Source organism: Macaca thibetana, chromosome 14 (assembly GCF_024542745.1).
Source record: "Macaca thibetana thibetana isolate TM-01 chromosome 14, ASM2454274v1, whole genome shotgun sequence".
In the NCBI taxonomy this organism is placed as follows: Eukaryota; Metazoa; Chordata; class Mammalia; order Primates; family Cercopithecidae; genus Macaca; species Macaca thibetana.
Window position 1 is genome coordinate 49,268,670 of NC_065591.1, and position 23,438 is coordinate 49,292,107.

At 35.4% G+C, this 23,438-nt stretch overlaps 1 protein-coding gene across 35 annotated transcripts in view; it reads left to right on the forward strand.

Moving 5' to 3' along the window:
• The window catches only part of SOX6 (SRY-box transcription factor 6), a 784,476-nt gene that overhangs the window by 549,529 nt on the left and 211,509 nt on the right, over positions 1 to 23,438 (forward strand). For 34 of the 35 annotated variants that reach the window (XM_050759333.1, XM_050759335.1, XM_050759331.1 and 31 more), the window contains 2 exons: positions 17,351 to 17,523; positions 20,354 to 20,422. In XM_050759333.1, the coding sequence (XP_050615290.1) occupies positions 17,351 to 17,523; positions 20,354 to 20,422 (242 nt within the window). Of the gene's footprint in view, positions 1 to 6,178; positions 6,219 to 17,350; positions 17,524 to 20,353; positions 20,423 to 23,438 lie in introns of all 35 variants that reach the window. The other variant, XM_050759359.1, reaches the window with a different exon arrangement.

Sequence of the window (23,438 nt, forward strand, 5' to 3'; positions counted from 1 at the left end):
GAAATGCAAGGATTCTTGTGGCCCATATGTCAGTGGTTAAATTTGATCAGTGATGGGCACTGAAGACTTTCAAAGTCCAGATGTAACTGTTTTCTCTATAGAAGATCCTGATTTGCTATTTCTGAAAAAATGTCATTTAAACTATGGTTAACCTCCCTAAACTAGCACATATGGAAACTCATATGCTGGTTCTATCGTGAAATTCTTAGTATCATTAGACAAGTTGTGTTTCATAAAATACTTTACTATAAATTGCTTCTGTTATTAGACGAGCATTTCATTGTTAGATTACATGTTAGACATGGGAAATTAAAGTGCTGAATTAAGTAAAGAATCAATGTTGCTTCTTAAGTGAACTGAGGAAAATAATGACTAAAATCAACTGTCTACCAATACAGATTTAAAGTGCATTATTTCCCTTGATTTTTTTTTAAAAAAGAGGAAGCATGCTATAGCAGAAGGAGTTCTGAACTGAGAATTAGGACTTCTGGGTTCTAGTCCTAACTCTGCCACTAGCTAATTAGCTATCTGACATCAGGCATGTCACTTTCCCCTCTGACTTTCAGCTTTCTTATTTGTCAAACGGGGTTTGAATGATCTCTTTGACTCTTCACAACATTGATTTTCTGAGTGTATAATTGTTTGAATAAGTATACTTTTAAAAAGACAATTAAATTTAGTTTTTAATAGATAAGATAGATTTTTTTTTTTTTTTAAATCACCTCCAGATATAGATTAATCACAGTTGAACCAGGGGTCAGAAATATAGTAGAGAACAAATAAGCTGGACTGATTCGGGAAAGTAAAGCTTTTTTTTTTCTGTCTTTCTTTTTCTCTCTTAATGTTTCTCTTCCTCCCTAAAAAGCTCAGTTATGCAGTGACCTTTGTAACAATTGTTGAAGTTCAAATTGGAAAACACTTTTGGAACTGTATAGATACACACATACCAGGCATACTACACACACCACGCCCCCACATGTCCTCTCCCTTCCTCCAGGTCTCCAGTTCTTCAGTTTATAGGATCAATCTGGGACTCTAGGTTGGAAAAATAAGCACACTGTTGCTTTAATACTAATGAGCACCATGAAATTCAGAGATACGAAAATTTATTCTCAGATATTAGCTTAGAAGAATTGGATGTTTTGAAGTTGAAAGGGAAATAGGTTTGAAGTTAGAGTTTAAATTTTGGGTCAATCATGTATCCTCTTTGTATGTTTCATCATTTGTAAATCGGTGGTGGTGATAACAGCTACCTAAAAAGTGGTGTTTTTTTTTTTAATTGACAATAAAATGATATGTATTTCTTGTGTACAATTTGATGTTTTGAAGTATATATACATTGTGGATGGACTAAATCTAGTTAATTAATGTATGCATTGCCTCATATAAACTTTTTGATATAAGGTTTTAGGCTAAGTCCATTTTTTGATATTTTTTTCACTTTACTAATTCAGAGAAAATAGGCTAAGATGAGAAGCTTAATACTGAAAATTACTTACTTTGTATTTTTATCTTGGTAGAGTTGCAACGCTGGTAGAATTTCTACCACGGTTTTTTACTTTATATTGATAATAACGTGAATGATAGTAACAATAGTATCACCTCACTGTTGCTTATGATCTCTGCCTTATAATTATTTGGGTTGACAAAGAGAATTCTTCTTGACTCTAAGTGTTCTAAGCTGCTCTTGATTGCTCAATTAATTTGAACCAACGGAGGGAACAGAAGTATATCTGTAGGCAGTCCTTGATTACCTGTGCTCTTAGTTGTACAGATAACTCCAACAGCAGCTACTTCAGATGTTTATATTTAGCTCGTGAATGGATTTGAGTGTTAATCTCTGATATAACCACATCTGATGTTTGGGGAACTCTTGTCTTTAGTTTGTTTTGTTGATAATTAAACCTTGAAAGTGTTTTGTCTGAATTCAAAGCATATTACCTGGAAGAAATATATTGGCCAAACCTCTCACTTGCAATGTGAATCTTCGTGGGAGAGTCTTGTTTGTTTCATTCATCTCCTTGCCATGTAGAAGACTGCTGTAATGCTTGAGTTACTTTTTCTCCTTCTCTTTTTTTCCTGCCATGAGTTTATTAATTCACTCTTTGCTTAAAGAAGAATGTCAGAAAGCTAAATTTTTATAAAAATGGTAACAGTTATTGTTTGACTGAATTTGGTTCCAAAGAAAAGAAACCTGAAAGGCACCAAACCTATATTCAGTTACATTGGGTTGTAGTGACTTAATCACTTGCCTTTGGATTTTTGCCATCTTCAGAATTCTTAATTGATGCTCACTTTAGTATTTCAGATTTTTCTCCTTTCTTTGAAACCCTGATTGTACTACCTCTTCTGTGGCTTTTATTACTATTTACTAACAGTTACAACTTTACTCAGAGATTCCTATAAAGCAGTGCCTGAAACCTCCACGAATGGAAGAATCTTTTTTTCCCCAGTCATGTCATAGATTTTCTTTGTATTTTCGTGTTTGCTTGTTTTCACAGTGCCATTTTATCTTCATCTGGTTTAGATTCATTGGTTTTAAAATTACAAATAGTCTTTAGTAATTAACTGTATTAAATACATTTATTTCTGGGTTAGGTTAAGAATTGTATTTCATTTATAGCCTTCCAATTCCTTCATTTTTAAAATGCCATTCTTGGAAACTTCTAGTTAGAACTGACTAGATATAAGCTTGAAAATTATAGAACTCAAGTGTAGTTCAGTTCTGGAGGGATAGGTGGTTTTCTTTCATGCTCCTACTCATTTGATTGGGGAATTATTTTTTACTGTTAGTGAGAAATTGGGTAAACCACGTTGCTACTAATTTTCTAGAAACTTAATTATAGAATCTCTTGAATAAATTGTAGACTGTAGATTTTCTAATACTATCTTGTTGAATGGGGAAAAATACTTTTTTTCATGGAATTTATTCAGCAGTCATTGGTTCCATGGTTTTTGTTGAATTGGAAGTCTTATCTAGATTTTCAAAAATTTGATTGAATTTTCTGCTTAGAATAACATGGGAAAGTTTTTGCTTTATGATTTTTATGCTACATAGGACATTCTATTAGTCTTCCTTTACAATAAAATTCATTACATCTTCATTATGTATATATTGATAACATGGTCTTAGAATCTTCAGAAGCAAATGAAAAATTTTCATTGGTTTATGTTTTTGTGTGTGTATTTTCATCATATAAGAGTCGAACATATGCTTAATATCAAAATTAAAATTCATAAATGTGCTATAAAATTTAGATATTTTAATGCTGTCATTTTTTACATAGGCATTTTTCTGTTATTTAGTTAATTAGTAGTGAAACTATAAGTTTGTCTCTTCTAAAATGGGAAAAATTGGAATGATCTTAATATTTCCTTAATTGGGAGTCACTTTTCATGAAAAATAAATTTACTATTTCTATGAATTTTAAATTAAAAATCTCTCTTAAAAATACCTTGCAAATAGGCCGGGCGCGGTGGCTCAAGCCTGTAATCCCAGCACTTTGGGAGGCCGAGGCGGGCGGATCACAAGGTCAGGAGATCGAGACCACAGTGAAACCCCGTCTCTACTAAAAATACAAAAAAAAAATTAGCCGGGCGCGGTGGCGGGCGCCTGTAGTCCCAGCTACTCAGGAGGCTGAGGCAGGAGAATGGCGGGAACCCGGGAGGCGGAGCTTGCAGTGAGCCGAGATCGCGCCACTGCACTCCAGCCTGGGCAACAGCGTGAGACTCCGTCTCAAAAAAAAAAAAAAAAAAAAAAAAAAAAAAAAAAAAAAAAAAAAAAAAAAAAAACCTTGCAAATAAGGAGCATTTGAACAAACTTTATAAAACCAAGATTTTAGAACCTATACATTGTTAGGTTTACTTTAGTGAGTTATATCTAGCTATGTATAGGTATTTATATAATATATACATTTACATATTTGTTTATTATGATTTTCGACATATTTTAAATAGTGATGAATTGAGCCTAATTATCCTAAAGAATAGTGCCATTCATATTTCAGGCTTGCCAGCTACATAAATTTATTCCAGGAAATTTTTATGACATTTAAAAATCAACTATAGGGTTCTATTTATGTAATATTACCTTGTCAGAAACTGACATTAAATGAGAATAAGTTATGATTGGGTATTCATATATCCTGGCTTACCTGGTATTGTCCTGGTTTCTATACCTGTGTTCTTGACATAATAACGGCACTTCCTTTCATTTAAAATGTCGTAGGTTGGATGATGTATTTTATGAAGGACTTCACATGATGGAATCCTTAAAGGGTTTTTTTTTGTTTTTTTGTTTTTTTGAGACGGAGTCTCACTTTGTCATCGAAGCTGGAGTGCAGTGGCACCGTGTCAGCTCACTGCAACCTCCATCTCCTGGGTTCAAGCAATTCTCCTGCCTCAGCCTCCCTAGTAGCTGGGATTACAGGCACCCATGACCATGCCCGGCTAGTTTTTTTATATATATATTTTTAGTAGAGACGGGGTTTCAGCATGTTGGCCAGACTGGTCTCGAACTCCTGACCTCAGGTGATCCACCCGCCTTGGCCTCCCAAAGTGCTGGGATTATAGGCAGGAGCCATCGCACCCAGCCTGTATTTTTTTTTAAGACCTACTATATGTCTGGAACTGTTATAGGTTTGGAGAACCAGCTAAGAGTAAATAAACTAATATAAAAATGATGTAATCAAGTAATTTAGAAGATTTTATATATTATTGTTGCCGAAAACGTGATCAAGTAGATTTTCTTTGTCAAAGAACATAACATCTTTTTCATCAGTGCATGATAATTGAGTACTTTTGGAATCACAACACTTTAAACATTTAGACAGGATCCTATTAACATTTTAGAAAGAGATTAAGAGATATTCTATAGATGTGTCAGTATGAGGGAAAGAATGCATTGTTTTTATAACGTCAATGAGCACTTTAAACACTTTCCACTCTGTTTTAAACCTTTAAGTGTAAAAGAAAGTAGCTGTGAATACCCACCTAATTAAAAATTTTTTTGAGAAGTAGATCAGGATTCTCAAATGGGGTTGCTGAGAGCTTGTAAGAACGTATTCAGTATACCTATCCATTTCTTAAACTGTAGAAAGTGAGTCAGCTAGCCAAAATCTTCTTGGCTAGTAAGGGTGTACAAAATACAGAGTGAGAAGATTTGAGTAGGAGGCAGATTTAAAAACTGAGAAACCTGATATCTGGACCAACTAATAGTGACACAGGGTCATTCTTCCAACTTTGAAATTCAACTAAAGAATGGCTTTTTTCATCTAAAGTATAACTTCTGAAAACATTCTCCTACAAAAGCTTTGGTGGCATTATAGAAGGTGAACTAATTTATCAATCATCTGTGACTCTGTGGGCAGTTATTTCTTTGGGCAATTAAGAATTAGAACCTGTTTTCTGATACCAGTGTCTTGACATATAATTTAATTTTATTGGAAGAAGGTGATGTTAGAAAGAGTTAATACAATGATGTAAATTCTTATGAAGTGTTTCTTGTAAAATTGCTTAGTTTGTATAATTTATTTGGTCCTATCTAGTTGATTCTGCCTTCTAAATTATAGTTTGTGTTACTAGAATTGTTTGTTTGAATTTTTCATACAATTCAAAATTGAATTTCTAGATGTAATATTTTCTGAATAGAGAATTTTCAAATCTGTTGATGGAGACTTAGTTCCCTGAGCCATCAGACTTCTTTTACTGTTCACAGACCTGAAATAACATTAAATTGTAATTATCCTAAATATAAATTAGTGTGCCTTTTAATATCACTGTATCTCCCAACAATGTATTTTAATGTTTTAAAATACAGGAAGAGGTCTTGAAGGCTTGTGAAGTCATTATCTTAAACTAGTTAACTTTTATTTTTATTTCTCTTTTTTGCAGAAACGTTTATAGTTTACTGAAAAGAGGCTGGGGTTGGGGATTCCGACCAACTGGCTTACATGGCTCTATTGATTACAAGCTAACAAGCTGTGTGATCTTGGACATATTTTTAACCTTCCTCAGCATCATTTTCCCAAGTTTGTTGCAATAGAGAAAAAATGCGAAATGCTAATCCTAGCACACAGAAAGTATTGGACTATCATTTGTGCTAAAAAAAAAAAAAAAAAAAAAGTGTTTATTGAGTGTTTCTTTATTTCAAATTCTTTATCTCTTGTCTTCTCATTAGATTTGATTTTCTACCACTTGTGCAACAGTGGGAATGGCCGGTGAGTTCAGTTACTTACAATGGTTACCAAACTAGAATTAACTCAGATATGGCTCAAATACTCCTGTAGTTCAAAGCAATTCTTTCTGGTTTGTTAATTTATTTGGCTGCCTGTCACCAACTATTCTGAGAACTAATTATTTAGAGTTGGTTTTAGTTCATTTCAGATTTACTGAGCATAAAATCAGTAGTAGGCACTGTAGTCGTGTTTGTGCCTTGTCATAGAGATGCATGTGACACAGATCCTCCTCTTAAGGAGCTGACATGTAGGAAGTATACGTTGTGGCCTATCATTTGTTCTTCCTCTCCACGAGTTTTCTCTACAGAATTATGAGTAGCACTAGAGTAGATTCTTACCTAATTCAAAGCAAAGGCTTTGAACTTGGGTAGGGAGCCACGAGAGTCCAGTAGGGAAAATATCCTTGAGATCTGTGTTTGCTGCCTCTACAATTCTCTAGGACCATTGATGCTATAATAATTTTTTTTTACAAGCAGTGATCTTTTTAAACATTACCTTTAAATTCAAGTTTTGTGATGATCTCATCACCTTTTTAGATGTTTGCCTCTTCAAAAGGCAATGTCCACCGCTGCTGAGATTGTTTTTAAGTACTACCAATTGTGGTATTTTATTCCTTATGAGGCTCGTATTTTAATGTATTTTTTTCCTTCTTGTCTCAGGATTACATATCCAGGTTTTGCTTTCAAGATAAAAAATTTAAAAACCTTTATTTTTATTGATCTGAAAGTTCTAAAACCGTGAGCATTTTAAAGTTACATTAGAAAATGAGTTTTATAAGCTTCTTCTTAAACTCAATTTGTAATCTACAATTATTGCATAAAGTGATTTTACATCTTTAAAAATCTTGAATTGGCTGGCACTTTGGGAGGCCAAGGTGGGCAGATCACCTGAGGCCAGGAGTTCGAGACCAGTCTGGCCAACATGGTGAAACCACATCTCTACTAAAAATGCAAAAAAAAAAAAAAAAAAAAAAATTAGCCAGGTGTGGTGGCAGGCACCTGTAATCCCAGCTACTCAGGAGGCTGATGCAGGAGAATCGCTTGAACCAGGAGGTGGAGGCTGCAGTGAGCCGAGATCACACCACTGCACTCCAGCCTGGGCAACAGAGTGAGACTCCATCTCAAAAAAAAAAAAAAAAAAACCAAAAAACAAAAAACAAACAAACTAAAAAAAAAGCCAAAGGACCAGTCAAATCAGTAAATCAGTCTGTTGGGGAAAGCCAAATTTCTACCATTTGAGAGTCCAGGTCCAGATGTCCAGTGGAATGAAAATTAGGAAACAAGGTAGAAGTCTGAGCACCAGTGAACTTGGAGGAAACAGGATCAGAGTGAGAAAAAAAAGAAAAATAGTATGACAGTGAGTATGGAAGAGGAGAGTAAATTAGATGACTACAAGCAGTGTTGGATATTTGTGACTTGGACTGAAAGGTCACAGGACATTGTACTAGTTGCTGGGCTATTTTAAAGAAAATAGAGTTTCATAGATACTTCCCTAGAGAAGTGCTTTCACTTTAGAAAACATTATATTTAGGAAATGTTATATTCCAACAAAACAAAACATCCTTAAAAATGGATTATAAGGAAAATCTCAGATGCTTTTGTCTGTTGGGTAAAGTAATTTTGAGAAGGTAGGACATTCAGGAATTCCATTCTCCATTTATCATAGTGGTAAAGAGGACAGAATCTGTCACCAGATTGCTGATTTTGAATCTCAGATGTATTATTTAATAGCTAAGGATTTGGGCAAGCTGATTTACCTTTGCATGCTTCAGTTTCCTTGTCTTTAAAGTGGAGGTAACAGTATGACCTACTTCATAGGACTGTTGTGAAGAATAGATAACTTAATATATAAAGCTTTTCCCAGTGCAAAGCAATTGCAGTATAAGTTTAAGCTATTATTATTGTATGAAGGGGCATGGTGGGCTAGGACAGAGATTCCCTCGATTTCCTCTAGGCAAATTGTAAATACACTCTAGAAATGGGCACAGTATGTGGTGTGTTTGTATGGGTAACTGTCCCAAGCCTTAGTTGTATCTGGGAGGTTTCTCAAATCATACTAGACTCACTTCCTAGACTTCTCCACATACCTTTCTCTTGGCTAGAACCTGGCAGCCTCAGCCTACAGACACACTGCACCCGGGGCAGCAGCACTCTGGACTCATGCAAATATTTGAGTGTATTTCTCATTCTTTCATGGGTGTTGTAAATATTGTATCTGGAATGCTGGAGAATGCCAGAGAATGCCAGAGAATGTTGGAGTCTGCATAATCACTGTATTTGGGCCTGAAACCAGGAAGCCATATGCTATTTGGGAAGAGAAGGGTTGGGGAATAAACACACAGAGAATCTGGTCTGCCAGGCTTGCTGCTAATTTCTGGAGTAATTCAGGCATGCCACTTAATATCAAGATCTGTTTTCACATCCATAAGATGTCAAAGTTCAATTTACTTACCTCTTTGGTTATCTGATTGCTAGCCAAGCTCTTGCCTTATTTTGTAAACAAAGCCTTAACTGAGAATTTGTGTATTTCTTCATTCCTTTTAGTTGCATATTCTCTTAGCTGTACATAGCATTAGGATTCTTGGTACCTCAGAATATGGCTCCTAACTTTTAGAAATTCCCTAACTATGTATTCTAAGTGTGAGATGAGGGAAGATACCTCTCCCTTAGACTCCAGACTCCCTTGGATTAAAAATTAGAAGATGTGAATTCAGATTCACTTAAATGCTCCATGATTTGGTCAAATTATTTTATCTCTCAATAGCTTAGTTTTTCATCTGTAAAATGAAAATAACAATGCAACCTTTAGGATGAGGATTAAGATAACAACAAGAATTTTAAAGAAAATGCCTTGTTATTAAAGTCTTTTTTTCTTACTCCTTCCCTTCCTCTCCTGACTCATGGAGCTTCTAGAGAAAGAGCCAATCCTGCAATACTTGGCGGTGATATTGACACAAATGATTTAATTGTTTTTCCCCTTTAGAGGACAAAAGAATTTCATGTTTCTGAAAGGCCAGAAGTTACTAGTTTTATGTGTAGGTTATGGAGATGTAGCCAGTGACTGGCGGTCACCCACAGAAAACAGTAATGTAAAGACAGTCTGTCTTATATTGAAGGAGAGATGCTTCAGAATACCTTCATTTCCAGATCCAAAAAGGATGGGCTTATAAAGCACAATGTGTTTTAAAAGCCCAGCTGTGAAGTTGGGAGCCTAGATGGCAGGATTCCATGGATTGTTCTTGCTCTGTTAGGATTTGCAACATGAATAGACCTCAGTTGATCCAGGAATAGATTTCCTTTTGCAGCCAGGAAGAGGGGAAGTAGGAGACTTGAGTGTGCCTGGTATAGGAGAGTTTGATCTTAATTTAGGAAATACCTGAGTATTTTTGCCTTGTTTGTACACTGTAGATTCTAATGACATTTTAAATGTGAATATCAAGAAGGAAATTCTCATACAATCAGTGAAAAAGAAAACAACAACAGTAACAAACAGCCTATACCTCAACTCATGAGGCACGCTTCCTGTGAAGTGGTCCCTAAGTGATTCCTAAGAGCACAATTGCTGCATTTATTAAACTTTTTATTTACTGAGCAATGGACAGTAGCATATGGGAGCAATGACAATAGCTGACTGATGAGAAAACAAAGAAATTCCAGTATTCTGCTGTTTTGAAAAAAGTCATTCAGAATTTAGTCATATTGGTTCAGCTGTTGTAACCAAAGACTGATAAGATAATAGAGGTCTTTGTGATGGTTTTGTACTGAAATCCTTTATCTTTATGATGCACTGGGGCCTTTTAGTGTGGAAAGCTTTTAAAACTGCTATTGGATTCAAAACTCAAATTAGCTGCTGGTATGCTGGGACAGGGGTTCCTTTCTCAGGCAGTCACCACAAAGTAACTTTTATCAGGGGACCTTCTGATAGATTGTTAGTCTCTTCAGCTTACCCTGTTTATTTTTTGTTGACTTTTTGCTGCTATGTTTTGTGACATTTAAAAGAAGGCTGTATCCAAAAAGGCCAATGCTAAATGATGGACTGAGCTTGTAAGTGGAGACATCATAGTCCATCAGATGTGTGAGGAGGCTGCAGTGTAAAGATGCAGCAGTTTTCCCAGGTTATCTGTGGGCAGAAAAGAGCCATGCAGCTTTCTTTTATGACTAGCATTGTATTTTGGCTTTCTTCTAAAATGATATCCATTAAAAAAATTAGAACTGACCGGGGAATTGATTCTTAAGAGCTTTTGTTTTCAACTTAATTTATAATCTTTCTGGATTGTTGACTGAGTTCCTTGATTGATGTTGCTTTGGAATTACTGCTAAGTGCTTTAATCTTTCTAGGATTGATGTGAAAAAGTGTCTGTTCATCAGAACTCCACTCCAGTGTCAGTGCCACCCCTACCCACTACTCTAAACACAGACATTTGTTAGTTACCCAGGTTTCTTGTAATTTCCTTGTTAAGTCCGATTAAGTTTATTAATGTGTGCATTGATCTAATACAGGAGAATGACTAGGTTTAAGTCTCATTTTAAATTCCCCAGGACATGTTTCTAGAGAATGCCATTTGTTGGCTATTAATTTTATTTGGCTTGGTATTTTAACACCATTGCCCTTCATTTCTTTCTTTTTTTTTTTTTTTAAAAAAAAAAAAACAAAAAAAAAACAGGATCTCACCCTGTGGCCCAGACTGTAGTGCAGTGATGCAGTCATAGCTCACTGCAGCGTCAACCTCCTGGCCTCAAGAGATTCTGCCACCTTATCCTCCCAAATTGCTAGGATTGCAATTGTGAGCTACCATGCCTAGCCCATTTGATTAGAGATAAAAAGGATGTGGAGCAATGCACAAAATTTAATTTAACTGTTCTTGTACTCATTTTCTCTCTTTTCCTCTCTTAACTCTTTTTGTCTTTCTCCATTGCTGTGTCGTTTCTCGATTTTCTCATTAGAAAAACTTAGTTGTTATCACATAGCAGTGACTCCCTTTCAGAGGATACCTATTTAATGAATGACCTGTGTAAGATTTTTATATTGTAAAAGTTCTACGTATGGGAATACTATGGAAGGGGTGAGGTAAATCTCCATTTAGTAAAGTGCTCTGCAAGTTGCCTGCTTAATCCGGATCTGGTCTTCAGTGACTTCCCAATGACCAGTCTTATTTCTAGCACCACTGATTTTGATTACATATATATCATAAGGGCAAAATTAGCAGACTGTGGTGCTAACTTTTGTGAACTGATGTAAAAAAAGGCTTTTAAATAAATTTTAAACTTAATTTTTTATTTCTATTTTTCATGCTACATCAATAAGAGAATTGTCTTATTTATCTTATTTTACCTAAATTCTCATCGTTTTGAGGTTTTGAATCTTCTCTGTGGCTTTGGGCCTGGGGACAGGTAGTAGTAGTTTGTAAAGTTAAAAAAAATAGTAATTTCACTTATTTTTTTCAAGTTCTTCAGATTGTGACCAAAAAAGGCTAGAGGGCTGATTTTGAAACTGTTATAATGAAAGATGGTATTTGAAAACTTTTGATGGGGGAAATTGCCATCATATTTATATTTTGAAAAGTGTTTCCTTATTTATGCACTATTGACTTCCTATTGAGACTCAAAATTTTAAGTACAACTGGTAAAGAATTCAATGGATCAAATTCAGTAAATCTGAAGTCACTGGAATAAAGGCCCCTAAGAAAAAAAAAATGTGTCAATTTTAAAGGTCTTTCCTAACTGAAGACCATTTTGTGATAGAGCCAAAGGTTAATAAAATCAGTAGTGAATGTAGCAATTTTACAGATAAGCTATTCACAACAAGTGTAGTTACTTGAATAAAAAGCTAATTCAGTTCTAAAATGCCACATGCAGTAGCAGTGAATAGCTGCTTTTAGGTGCTTTCTGGAGGAGGATAAAATACAGAATCACGGCACTCTTCTCTTCCAGCGTCCCTGGCTGCCTGTAAATTGCTGTGAATGGGGCTGTGGGCTGACAGGCTCTATTAAGACAAACTGCCTTTCTCATCGGAGAGATAAAATAAATCAGGTGTTTAGTCAAATTAAAATACTTCAGCTGGAGCAGGCCCTGGGGAGCACTGATCCACCTGACTAATCTGAGAGAAACTCAAGACAGATGTGGTTTGGGTATAAAGACGACCCTATGGAACGAAAAAAAAAAAAAAGAAAGAAAGAAAGAAAGAAAAGAAAAAGAAAAAAAAAAACCCTGCTGCACTGTCTTTGGAGTTGGAGAATAGATATGGTTTATAGTAGAGTGTCAGGCGCACACTGTGTGTGATATTGGATAAAAGCAGGCATGCTGACTTGTAGAGAAGTTGTGTACAGAAGTGCTTTTGCTGGCTCCCTTTTTGTGGTTTATGAAACTACCTCTGTTTTTATGTGGGAGGCAGAAGACTATTTTCTGACAGTGCTTTTTAGAGAATCATTTTAAGATAGCTTGAAGGACATGAAACAGATGATGTTAGGTAGCTCCTGATGACCTCTGCTGGCCTGGGCAGATCATCAGAAGTTGGTTTACTTTTTTTCCAAGTTGATTTTATCAAACCTCCAAACATGATTTAGGACTTGATTTTTCTCTTCTTTCTTTTTGAGAGATAGTCTCTTCCACCCAGGCTGGAGTGCAGTGGCACAATCATGGCTCATGGCAGTCTTGAACTCCTGAGCTCGAGTAATCCTCCTGCCTCAGTCTCCTGTGTAGCTGGGACTGCAGGTGTGTGCTACTATGCTCAGCTTATTTTTACAAAAAATTTTTGAAGAGACAGGTTCTTACTATGTTGCCCAAGTAGGTCTCAAACTCTGGGCTTCAAGCAATCCCCCACCTCAGCCTCTCAAAGTGTTGGGATTACAGACATGAGTCTCTGCACCTGGCCAATATACTATTTTCTATATAGAGTTAATGCATAAGAACATTCTAAGGTCTTTTGCCATCTTTAACAAAACTTGACTATATTTTGGTTGCCCCTTTATGTCCCATAATTATCTGTTCTTTCAGCAACTCTGACAGTTGTAGTTCCTTTGCCATGGCAAAGTTTCATGTTTAATTTTTTTAAGATAAAAAAACTTGTATTCACAGGTTGGATGGTCAATGTGATTTAGACTTGATGTTATTTTTATTACAGTGGCATAAACACATGCTGTTAATTAAAACAGAAAAATCCAGCATCATAGGTCTTAAATGCTTGGCTTTAACCCATTATAGCCGAAAAAATACAGTGGGTACAGAACAGATAAATGCATCCCCCTCCCACCTCCACGCACACACACAAATTAATCTGCACATTTTGAATATAAGCTATTGTATGGTGTAAATTGTTTTTTCCCTAATTTGAGCCTCAAGGGCTACTTGGCTATATATATGATCCCCAATACAGGGGGAATTTCAGATTTGTCACACGACTATGTTTCACTCCAACTTCATTTTTAATGCCACTATTCAAAATATATACATTAAAAAATCTGAGGATGTTCAAGTTCCTTATGTAAGTTGGCCTGGTATTTGCATATAACCCATGCATATTCTTTCACATACTTCATATCATCTCTAGATTACTTATAACACATAATACAATGTAAATACTGTGTGAATAGTTGTTATATTATATTGTTTTATTTGTATTATTTTTTATTGTGTTGTTATTGTTTTTAAAAATATTTTCAACTTGAGGTTGGCTGAGTCTGTGGTTGGTTGAATCGGCGGATGTGCAACCTATAGATAGTGGGAGTTGACTGTATGTACTCCTCAAGTTTAAGGAAAAAATAGTGACAGCCTTATATGAGTGTTTAAATTCTCATTTTAAAAATACTGCTTTCTGCATTTTCTTCTTAAAGGTGTATCTTTTAAGTCCAAAGAAAAAATTTAGATGCTGCTGACTGTTTACAATTGGATTCAGCTAAATGGTGTTATTCCATAAATTCAGGTATACTTATATGTATCTATTAACCCTGGAAGCACCAATGCATTTATAAATCTTTTGGTTTCACTGTGAACAGAAGAGGCTAAGAAGTCATTTACATTTTATCTTTAGCCTCTCTGTGCCTATGCAGAGGAGAAAGGGGAATAAGTCGAAGATGGTTGAAAGATTGTTTAAGATGGAAGCAGAGAAACTTTTCCAGTTTTTATTGGGGAATCTAAATACTAGATCCAACTCTTGTATTGGTCCTTGCCCAAGATTTCCTGTGTAAGCTCTTCTTTAGTAACAAAAAATTATAGTACAGTAACTATCACTATATCCAATAAACTTCTCAAGTTATAGCATATAGACAGGTATTACAGTAAAATTACATGTATGTTAGAATATTGCACAACATATAGATAATAAAATGTATATACATCCCATTTATCTCATATCTTTCCAATCTATTCACCACACTGCAACCAAAATGACCATATCATTCATTTCTTAAAATACTTTAGTGATTAGGAATCATTCTTAGAATAAATATGTAGATCATCACACATGGTCTATAAGGTGCTAATGGTTTGCCCTCTTACTAGCTCTCCAGCCTAATCTAATGCTCTATTCCTGTTTATTTTCCTTGCTCAAGTTTCACTACTTTCAATTTCTGGAACACACCAAACTGCTCTCCACCCCCAATATATATGTATACACACACACACACACACACACACACACACACACATGGCCTTTGCCTATAGTGTTTTCTCCTTTGGATAAGCTCCTTGACCACCAACCACCCTCTTGCAACCGTTTCTTCAGTTGTAGTTTCTTTGTCATTGCAATTTAATGTTTTCTGGAAAGCTCCTTCAAACCATGCTCCAACTCTTTGTCTAATTAACTCCTACTTATCCTTCTGTAAATTTGTTGCTTTTTCAGATTACTTTCCCTGAACTTGGGCACCCAAATTTGGTTAAACTCCCACAGAACATTTGTCTTATTTGAAATTCCTATGTAGTTGTAGTTTACATTTACATGTTTGATTACATGACTAAGGTGTCTCTTCAATTTTTTTTTTTTTTTTTTTTTTTTTTTTTTTTTGAGATGGAGTCTTACTCTGTCACCCAGACTGGAGTGCAGTGGCGTGGCCTCAGCTCACTGCAACCTCTGCTTCCCAGGTTCAAGTGATTCTCCTGCCTCAGCCTCCCAAGTAGCTGGGACTACAGGTACCCGCCACTATGCCCAGCTAAATTTTGTATTTTTAGTAGAGATGGGGTTTCACCATATTGGTCAGGCTAGTGTTGAACTCCTGACCTCAGGCGATCCACCCGCCTCAGCCTCCCAAAGTGCTAGGATGACAGACATGAGCCACCATGCCCGGCCTGTCTCTTCAAATTTTCAACTACAAACTACCTAAGAATAGGGACTGTGTCTGCTTTTACTTGCCACGCTGTCCTTAGTTCTCGATATAGTACCTAACACATAGTTGCAATTCAGGAAATATTTATTGAATTAAAAATTTATTCAATATGTAAATTTTAAAAATCTCATTCTTGTGTTGTATTTTCTCATTCCTGTATATATTAATGAAAACATTAGTAGAACTTTTCGTCCTTTTCAAGAAATCTTATGGATCTTATGATTCTTTTTGGGAATCTACCTTTGTATTTTGGAAGTTCTAGATCAATAAATTCTTCCTTTTACCAAGATGAAATTCCCATGGCTGAAGTAAAAACCCATTTTCTTTTAATAAATTCCAGGATCTAGAAAGAGTAGCTGGCCACTAGCCTTGATACAGTATTTGTTTCCTTATCAGTGGAATACACTTTCTAACAACTTTATTTTTCCTTTAATTTTGATTTTAGGCCATCGTTCAGCTCAGTAAATCTGAGGATATAAGAGATACTGACAGCTCTTTTTTTTTTTTTTTTTTGGACCCAAGTTGATATTAAGAATCCCAAGATACTCCTAAATGTGGTAGCTTCTCTGTTGACATCAGTTCTACCTTTCAGAAATCATATACTAACAAGTGCTAGCCTGCATCCTCTGAAGTTTCTCTTTCTCCTTTGGGCTACTTTAAAAATAAGGCCGCTCATAATTAAAATATTTTCTCAGATCGTAATGGTGCTTTCTTAGTAGGAATGAGGGAGTTTCATAAGGAGGTTGGAAGTCTCTCCTGCACACACAAAAATTGGCAATCTTTGTCCCCTTTGACAGCTGGTGGCATTTTTCTGAAAAGCTTTCAAATCACAGATCATTTCTTCATAATGAAATCTGTGTGGCTCAGATACAGTGGGTTGAAATTCTTATCTTATGCTGCGGTAAAATGCTCTAATTTAGATTCACAAAAGGATTCTGTACCCTTTACTTAGGAGAGCTGTGCAATTTGCCCATAAAAAGACTGTTCAGCACCATTAGTGCATACCATAAGTGTTCAGCGACATCATATTCATTAAACAGCATATCCTTATGCATAACCTTTTCAACCTTGAATGCGTTTTTTTCTCTTTGAAAAATGATAAATGACAAAGGGGTGATAGAACCCCCCCCCAAGCAACACTGTTGCCTTTACAGATGAACTTGGGAATTTTAGCTTGATCCTTTCTCAGGAAAAAAAAAAAAAAAATCACATTCAATTTTGTCTCACCTGAGGCAGTTTTAATTCTCTCTGTAGAATTTTCTCTGTGGCCAGGAGATTGACTCCTAACTTCTAAACTTCAGTGACAGATGTTTATACAATAGAAAATTTTGTGAGGGCAAGGATCAGAAACTTCCTCAAGTAACTTTTATTAAGCATGTACTATGTCTTAGATACTGTTAGTCACTAAGCTTAGAGGTGATTATAGAATATTACAATCTATAGTTTCTGATCTTTTGTGTTAAATACCATGGATTTCCTAGCTTGATCAGATAGATTGGGGGCAAAAAGGAGAGAATGGGGATAAGTCTGCTTTTTTTTTTTTTAGAGCAAGAGGGGAGAGTGAATGAGAATTTTACTAGGGACAAAACTTTTTTCTTGGCAGGAACAATGAGGAACCCCAGCATTCATTCCACTGCTATAATTACTCTCTGGTGTTCCTGCACCCTCAGTGGCCTCCAGTCATTGCCGCAGATCTTTAAATGTCTTAGGATAGTCCCTTTCTAAATTCTGCCCTCCTTTCCCTTATTCGTCCAGTTATTTTTCAAGCTTGTGAGATCTCTTCTTGCTTCTGTCTTAGGTACACCTGAGAGCCTGGCAGAAAAAGAACGGCAGCTCTCCACCATGATTACCCAGCTGATCAGTTTACGGGAGCAGCTTCTGGCAGCGCATGATGAACAGAAAAAACTGGCAGCCTCACAAATTGAGAAACAACGGCAGCAAATGGACCTTGCTCGCCAGCAGCAAGAACAGGTGAGCCCTGCAAAAGGCGCTGACGCACTGGAGATGTGGAATGTGCCAGGCTCAGAGAGTAATCATCACATTGATTGGCTTATTTGTTGTAAGCTTTCCTAAAAAATAAAAATAAAAAATAAGAAAAGATGGAAAAAAAAAGCCTTCTGGAAATCTAGGGTCTTCAAGAATATTGAGGGAATATGTGTACAAAAAAAGGCATCATAGAAACTGGGCATAACTAAAATGATACATTGTTTCAGGTTTGGATTTGACTAATGACTTGGGGATGCTTATTCATACAGACATCACATATAATCCCTCTGTAGCTTCACTATGAGTAAGTGACTTTTCTCTGGGCCTTATTTTCCTTATCCAGAAAAAGGGGGTTCTGTTCCAGAAAAACTTTGGGAATCTTTTAGTTCATTGGTCCAATGATTTTCTACAGGTTTAAAGTCCAAAGAGGTGACCATACATTTCAGATTTCCCCAGATAGCCCTGGTATAGTGCCTGTTTTCTAGAGTAAAAATACCCTGCCTCCTTTTACTTGTGAAAGTTTTCTTGGTTTGGATGATACATCACATGGTCACTATCTATAGCATAGGTAAGTCATTGAATACAAATTAGTACATGGTTCCTAAAAGTATTTGACTTGATTGACTTAGAAGTGAGAATGAAGGAAAAAAAAAAGCAAAGTTTATATGTATATCTTTTAAAAATAAATCACTTTCCCAAATGTTTTTTCTTGTCTCTTAAGAGTACATTAATCTAACAGTGATCCTATAGAGTAGTCCCTGATGCTTTAGATCAGACAGATCCAAATTAATGTGCAGTTTTTAGGAATCTGACATTATTACTGGAATTATCTTTTCAGTTAAATGTATTTTATAGGACTATATGAGCAATATATGCTCTGTTGATTTTAATGAGTTGTGATGTCTGGTATTTTATATGCTTGAATATTTGCCCACATGTAGGAATATGGACTCAGCCCCTAATGGAAAATAACATAAAGGAACACTGTAAAAAATCAGAAGTTAGAATGTCATTTAGCCATCCAGAGATGACACAGTAATTAACTATTGACACTTGTGAATAAGCTAGCACAAATTAATCTTGACACATTTGCAGACGAGTGATATCTTACAGTGAACACTTTGTAATTATATTTCAAAATGAAAATTAAATGACACTTAAAACTAGGTTGTCATGCTCAATGAAGCGAGCATGTAGCTCAACCGATTGGCAAATAAAATTCAGAATTTGAGCCACATGGTGCTTATGTACCATACTTCACTGTGTCAAACCCATACGTCTAGAGTGGATGATAGTAATTGCACTATGGTGTTTTGGATGCATTTCTATGCAGCACTTTATCATTTAGGAGGGACCATCAATATTAGATGCCTAGTGGCATTTCACTGGTTTGCTAAGAGGAAATAAATATTCAGAGGATCCAGCATCTATACCTAGAGCTGCAGAGTGAGTTGTACATTTCTGATTTGAATTTCCACAAGCAGAGTGGGCCATCCCAACCTGATTAAATACGATTTCCATTTTAAGCATAAAGCTCTGGCAAGGAGTAGTCTCATTTCTCACACTGTAGTCTACATTAGGGGCGGCTTTATCATGGCTTCCAGTAGGAACCAGTTGTCATCGAAGTCATAAAGCAACATTTAGAAGCAGACTGCTACATTGCCATCTTGTGCTGAATTAGATATAATTTGGGCACTACCCCCTGCATAGGCTAGAACATCAAAAAGGCTTGGGAAGTATATAGCTTGGAACTGATTTACACTCATTTTCACTCCCAACATAACCCATTCTAGAATACTGACTTTTGGAAGTAGGAAGAAATAGGAAGAAAAGACACTCTTGACAAAAAGGCAGTACTAAACAAAGTCCTTCTGAGTGCTCTCTGGCTGCTTTTCTCTCTGGCTTCCTAGGTTGGCAGTGAGTGTGTTCTCACTAAGGATCACTCTCTGGACTTCAAGCTGTAGCAGCTCAGCTTTTGAGTGAATAGCGGCCTGATGCCTGACTCATACTTCATAGTAAACACCATTATCTTAAGGAAGCTGTTTGACTTCCTGAGGGCCAGAGACAGTCATCAGTAGGGCTTGCATTAAATGGTTAACATTTCTTTTTATAGACCAGGTAATGTGTTTAGATGTTCAATTTGATTGTTGGATGAAACAAGGAAATATAAAATTTGCATATGGATCCTGTACTGTAAAATAAACACATTGTCCTCAAAAGGATAAATGGATAAATGTTAAATTACAGCTTAATTTGTTTTTAAAAATATTTTGTACATCACAGACAGCATCAGCAAAAAAAGCTAAAGATTTTTTCCTTTTTGCTGTGTTCTTTGGCACTCCTTTAAAAATATTTGTAAATGTATCAGTTCTGAAAAATCTTTGTATCAGGAAAGGTTTTGCCGACATAGACCATATTAAACAGTAACAGATTTTTCGTGTCTTTGCTTACAGATTTTACTTTTTACATTCAAATTAAGCCATTTAGAAAAATGTAGCCAGAGATTTTCTATCTCTATTCTACAAGGATTCGATTTCTAAAATCCCATGATTTCCAGCTGACCAGTGCAGATATAGGTGAATAGCTCACAAATGTAATTAAAGGGGTAGTTTTCCTACAGATAAAGCGGAGAGATGGCACTTGTTTAAAAATTTTTCCTTTCATCCATCTTTCTGATTTGGCCTCTTTCATTTTATAGGAACTCTTTCACATAGAGGTGCAGTAAAACATTGTTGTAATGCCAGGAGAAATACCCGAGGTAATGGCAGAGGTGTAAGCATTTCATTTTAACTTAATGAAACTTTATTTCTGATAGATTGCGAGACAACAGCAGCAACTTCTGCAACAGCAGCACAAAATTAATCTCCTGCAGCAACAGATCCAGGTCAGTGTATTTTATTACTCTCGTCTGATTATACTTAGATACTTTCCTCCTTGAAAATGGAATTTAAAACTCTGCAGATGTACCCGTCTTGTAAACAGCACCAACAGGACTGTTTTTGAGGATGTTGTACACAATTCTGTAAGTGAATGTAAGAAATATGGACTAGGTGGTGGCCTAAGCATTCTTCTCTGATGTGATATGTAAGCAAAATAACCCTTATCTGTTTTCTTTTTGCCATTTGTCTAACACTACCTAGTGGGAACCTAATGGTTTCCCAGGTAGCGTACAGATGGTATTTTTACCTCCACTGACCACTTTCTGTTTTGTATTTTACCATGTAATAGTACTGTAGAGAGAAGCTTACTTTTAATTTACTTGTTAGGACTAATTGGATCAATTATGAGAAAAATCTGGAAAAAGGCTGTTAATAATTTGTTCCTTAACAAATATTAACTGTATTCCTTCTAGATGCCCTTAGAGAGAGATTAATGAGTGATAGTTTGTCTTCAAGGAGCTTACAGTCTAAAAAGGAAGAAAAACTTGTTCCTGAATAATTACAACACAATGTAGAAAATCCCTTTTTCTTATGGCAATGTAAAAATATATAGATCATAATTATAATGGTCTGGGGAGGAAAGTTGATGGTCTGATTTCTGTCATTCTTTTAGATACTTGATGGTTAACTCAACAAACAGCTATTTGAGATAGGCAAGGAAAACGGTCTCCATTTCCAAATAGGAATATAGGTGTGTGACTTCTAGAAAGCCCTAAAATAAGGAATTGGCTGTCTAGTGATTAATCCTCAGAAACACTGATCACAGTTATCCCTATCCTACTATAAACTCTTGTTTCCCTTCATTATTGGAGAAACTGCTGGGATCTATGATTCAAACTAACTGGGCCAGAGTATTCTGAATTATATTATTACTTTTCTCGAGGTTAATATCATGCTCTCCTGTATTTCTTTTAAAATATCAGTAGCATGAAGTCATAGTTTACTGCAATATTCTACCTCATTGACAAATAACAATGATTTTACCTTTGATCCTTGCTTCATTTTGTTAATCACACTTAGTGTTCCAGGTAGTTACTACACTTAAAGTACTAATTTGGTATCTGAAGCAGTTCCTTTACCTAATTGGCATTTTGTCCAGTTATTTTCAGTAGGAGGTCTTAGCCAACTTTTTTGTTGGTTTTTGTCCTATTCAATATTCCATATGCAAGTATACGTGTTGCAAAATAAAAAAGTCCAGATGTAGATGAGTTGGAATGTCTTTGGCATTCTTGACAGTCAACCTTTACAATTAAATCTTGGAATAATTTCTCATTCTGATATCCCTTTTATGACTCATGCTGAGATCCTTAATTAAATAACTGTCCAGGTGTTCCCTTGTTCTGCCCTTATTAGAATTTTCAGTGTAGCTCCTACTGCTCAGGTCAAGATTTTTAGCCTGTAGCTTCCTACATTTTTCTGTAGATCCCTCTGTAAGAACTCAGTAGGTGTTAAACAATATGATTGTTTAGGTCTCTCTGTTTCTCCTGTTTGTAAAGCAGGAATGGAGAAAATTCTCTGAGGTGTTCCTGTATCAGTTAATTGTTGTTTTTACTACTGCTTTATAACTTACTTGTTTATTCTTTTCTAATATATTTTACTTCTTAGTCCAGTGCTGTTGATAGTGACTGGTTGTCTTCACTGATGTTTTCCTGTGGCACTGAGAACTTCAGGTGAATAGGAACCAAATCAGTTCAGAATATTTTTATGAAATATTTTTAGTATATATTGTTTATATATGATTGTATAGTTATAAACTGACTACATATTTTTCAGAAAACTGTAGAACATGATCTTAAAATATTCATTGGAATGAACATTTGGAAACACCAATTTGAAAAGATAGGAGTAACTTTTTTCAAGTTTTCTAATAGAAGTTTGATTGCTTTTAAAATTTGTGGATATTTCTTGTTTAATTTTTTTAATTTAGCTAATCAGCACTTGAACTTAGCAGTATAAATTGTAAAATAAAGATAGTCAATGTCAGAGTTACATTCACTTTAGAAATATAAGATTCTTTGTAATAAGAATTCAAATTTTTTTAAAAATAAGAGAAAGCAATAAGACCTGTATTTATAGTTCATTCTATCCAAAGCTATTGCTTCATGGCATGTCTTGTCAGTATTTACCTTCTACATATGAGACCATTCAAAGCATTTTTCAAATGGTGAAAAAGACATACTCCTTACACAAAATGTATTCATCTCTGACACTTACAAAATGGGTATTTGACATTCAGACTTTCTTTTTTTTTTGGAAGGAGAATGGGTTAACTATATTTTCAAATATGGCTTTTGAAATTTGATCAAATTTAGGAGAGAGATTATTGTTGGACTAATTTTAAATGCTTTTTTAGCAAAATATGAGACTGAAGGGATGCTTCAAACATTTTTTTCTATCAAAAAAAGAAACACTTTCCCATTTGAACCCGAAACAGAACAAAGGATAAAACAATATTATTAAAGATGAATTAAGGATTATTAAAGATATTAAAAATAAAACCTAACTTCTTGTTCAAAAGCAAATGATGAATACAGAGACAATTTGAGCAAGTTTGACACTTTTTTTCTTTTTATATCTCGAGTCCTAGAACCTATTAGCTTACATGATCAGCAAGATTAAATCATGGCAATTGGCTATGGTTCATGAGTATGAGGTGGTTGCATTCAATATCATTCCTCTTGTTCAGAATGCTGACTTCTGAAATAGTACTGTTCCCCACACACACACACACACACAATTTGCAAGCTTTAATAGAAGCAAAGGGAAGAGTGCCTAACCTCTTGTAACAACCCACACAGACACATCTGGGTCTATTATAATGGAAACAAATGAAAACCTGAATGGTTTCCACAAATTGAAAAATAGGAATTTTCATTAGAAATAGGAAAAGGCATGATTAAGATAGTATTGTAAAAGTTCCCATGTTTATTTTATTTGCAATTATTCAGGACTTATATATGC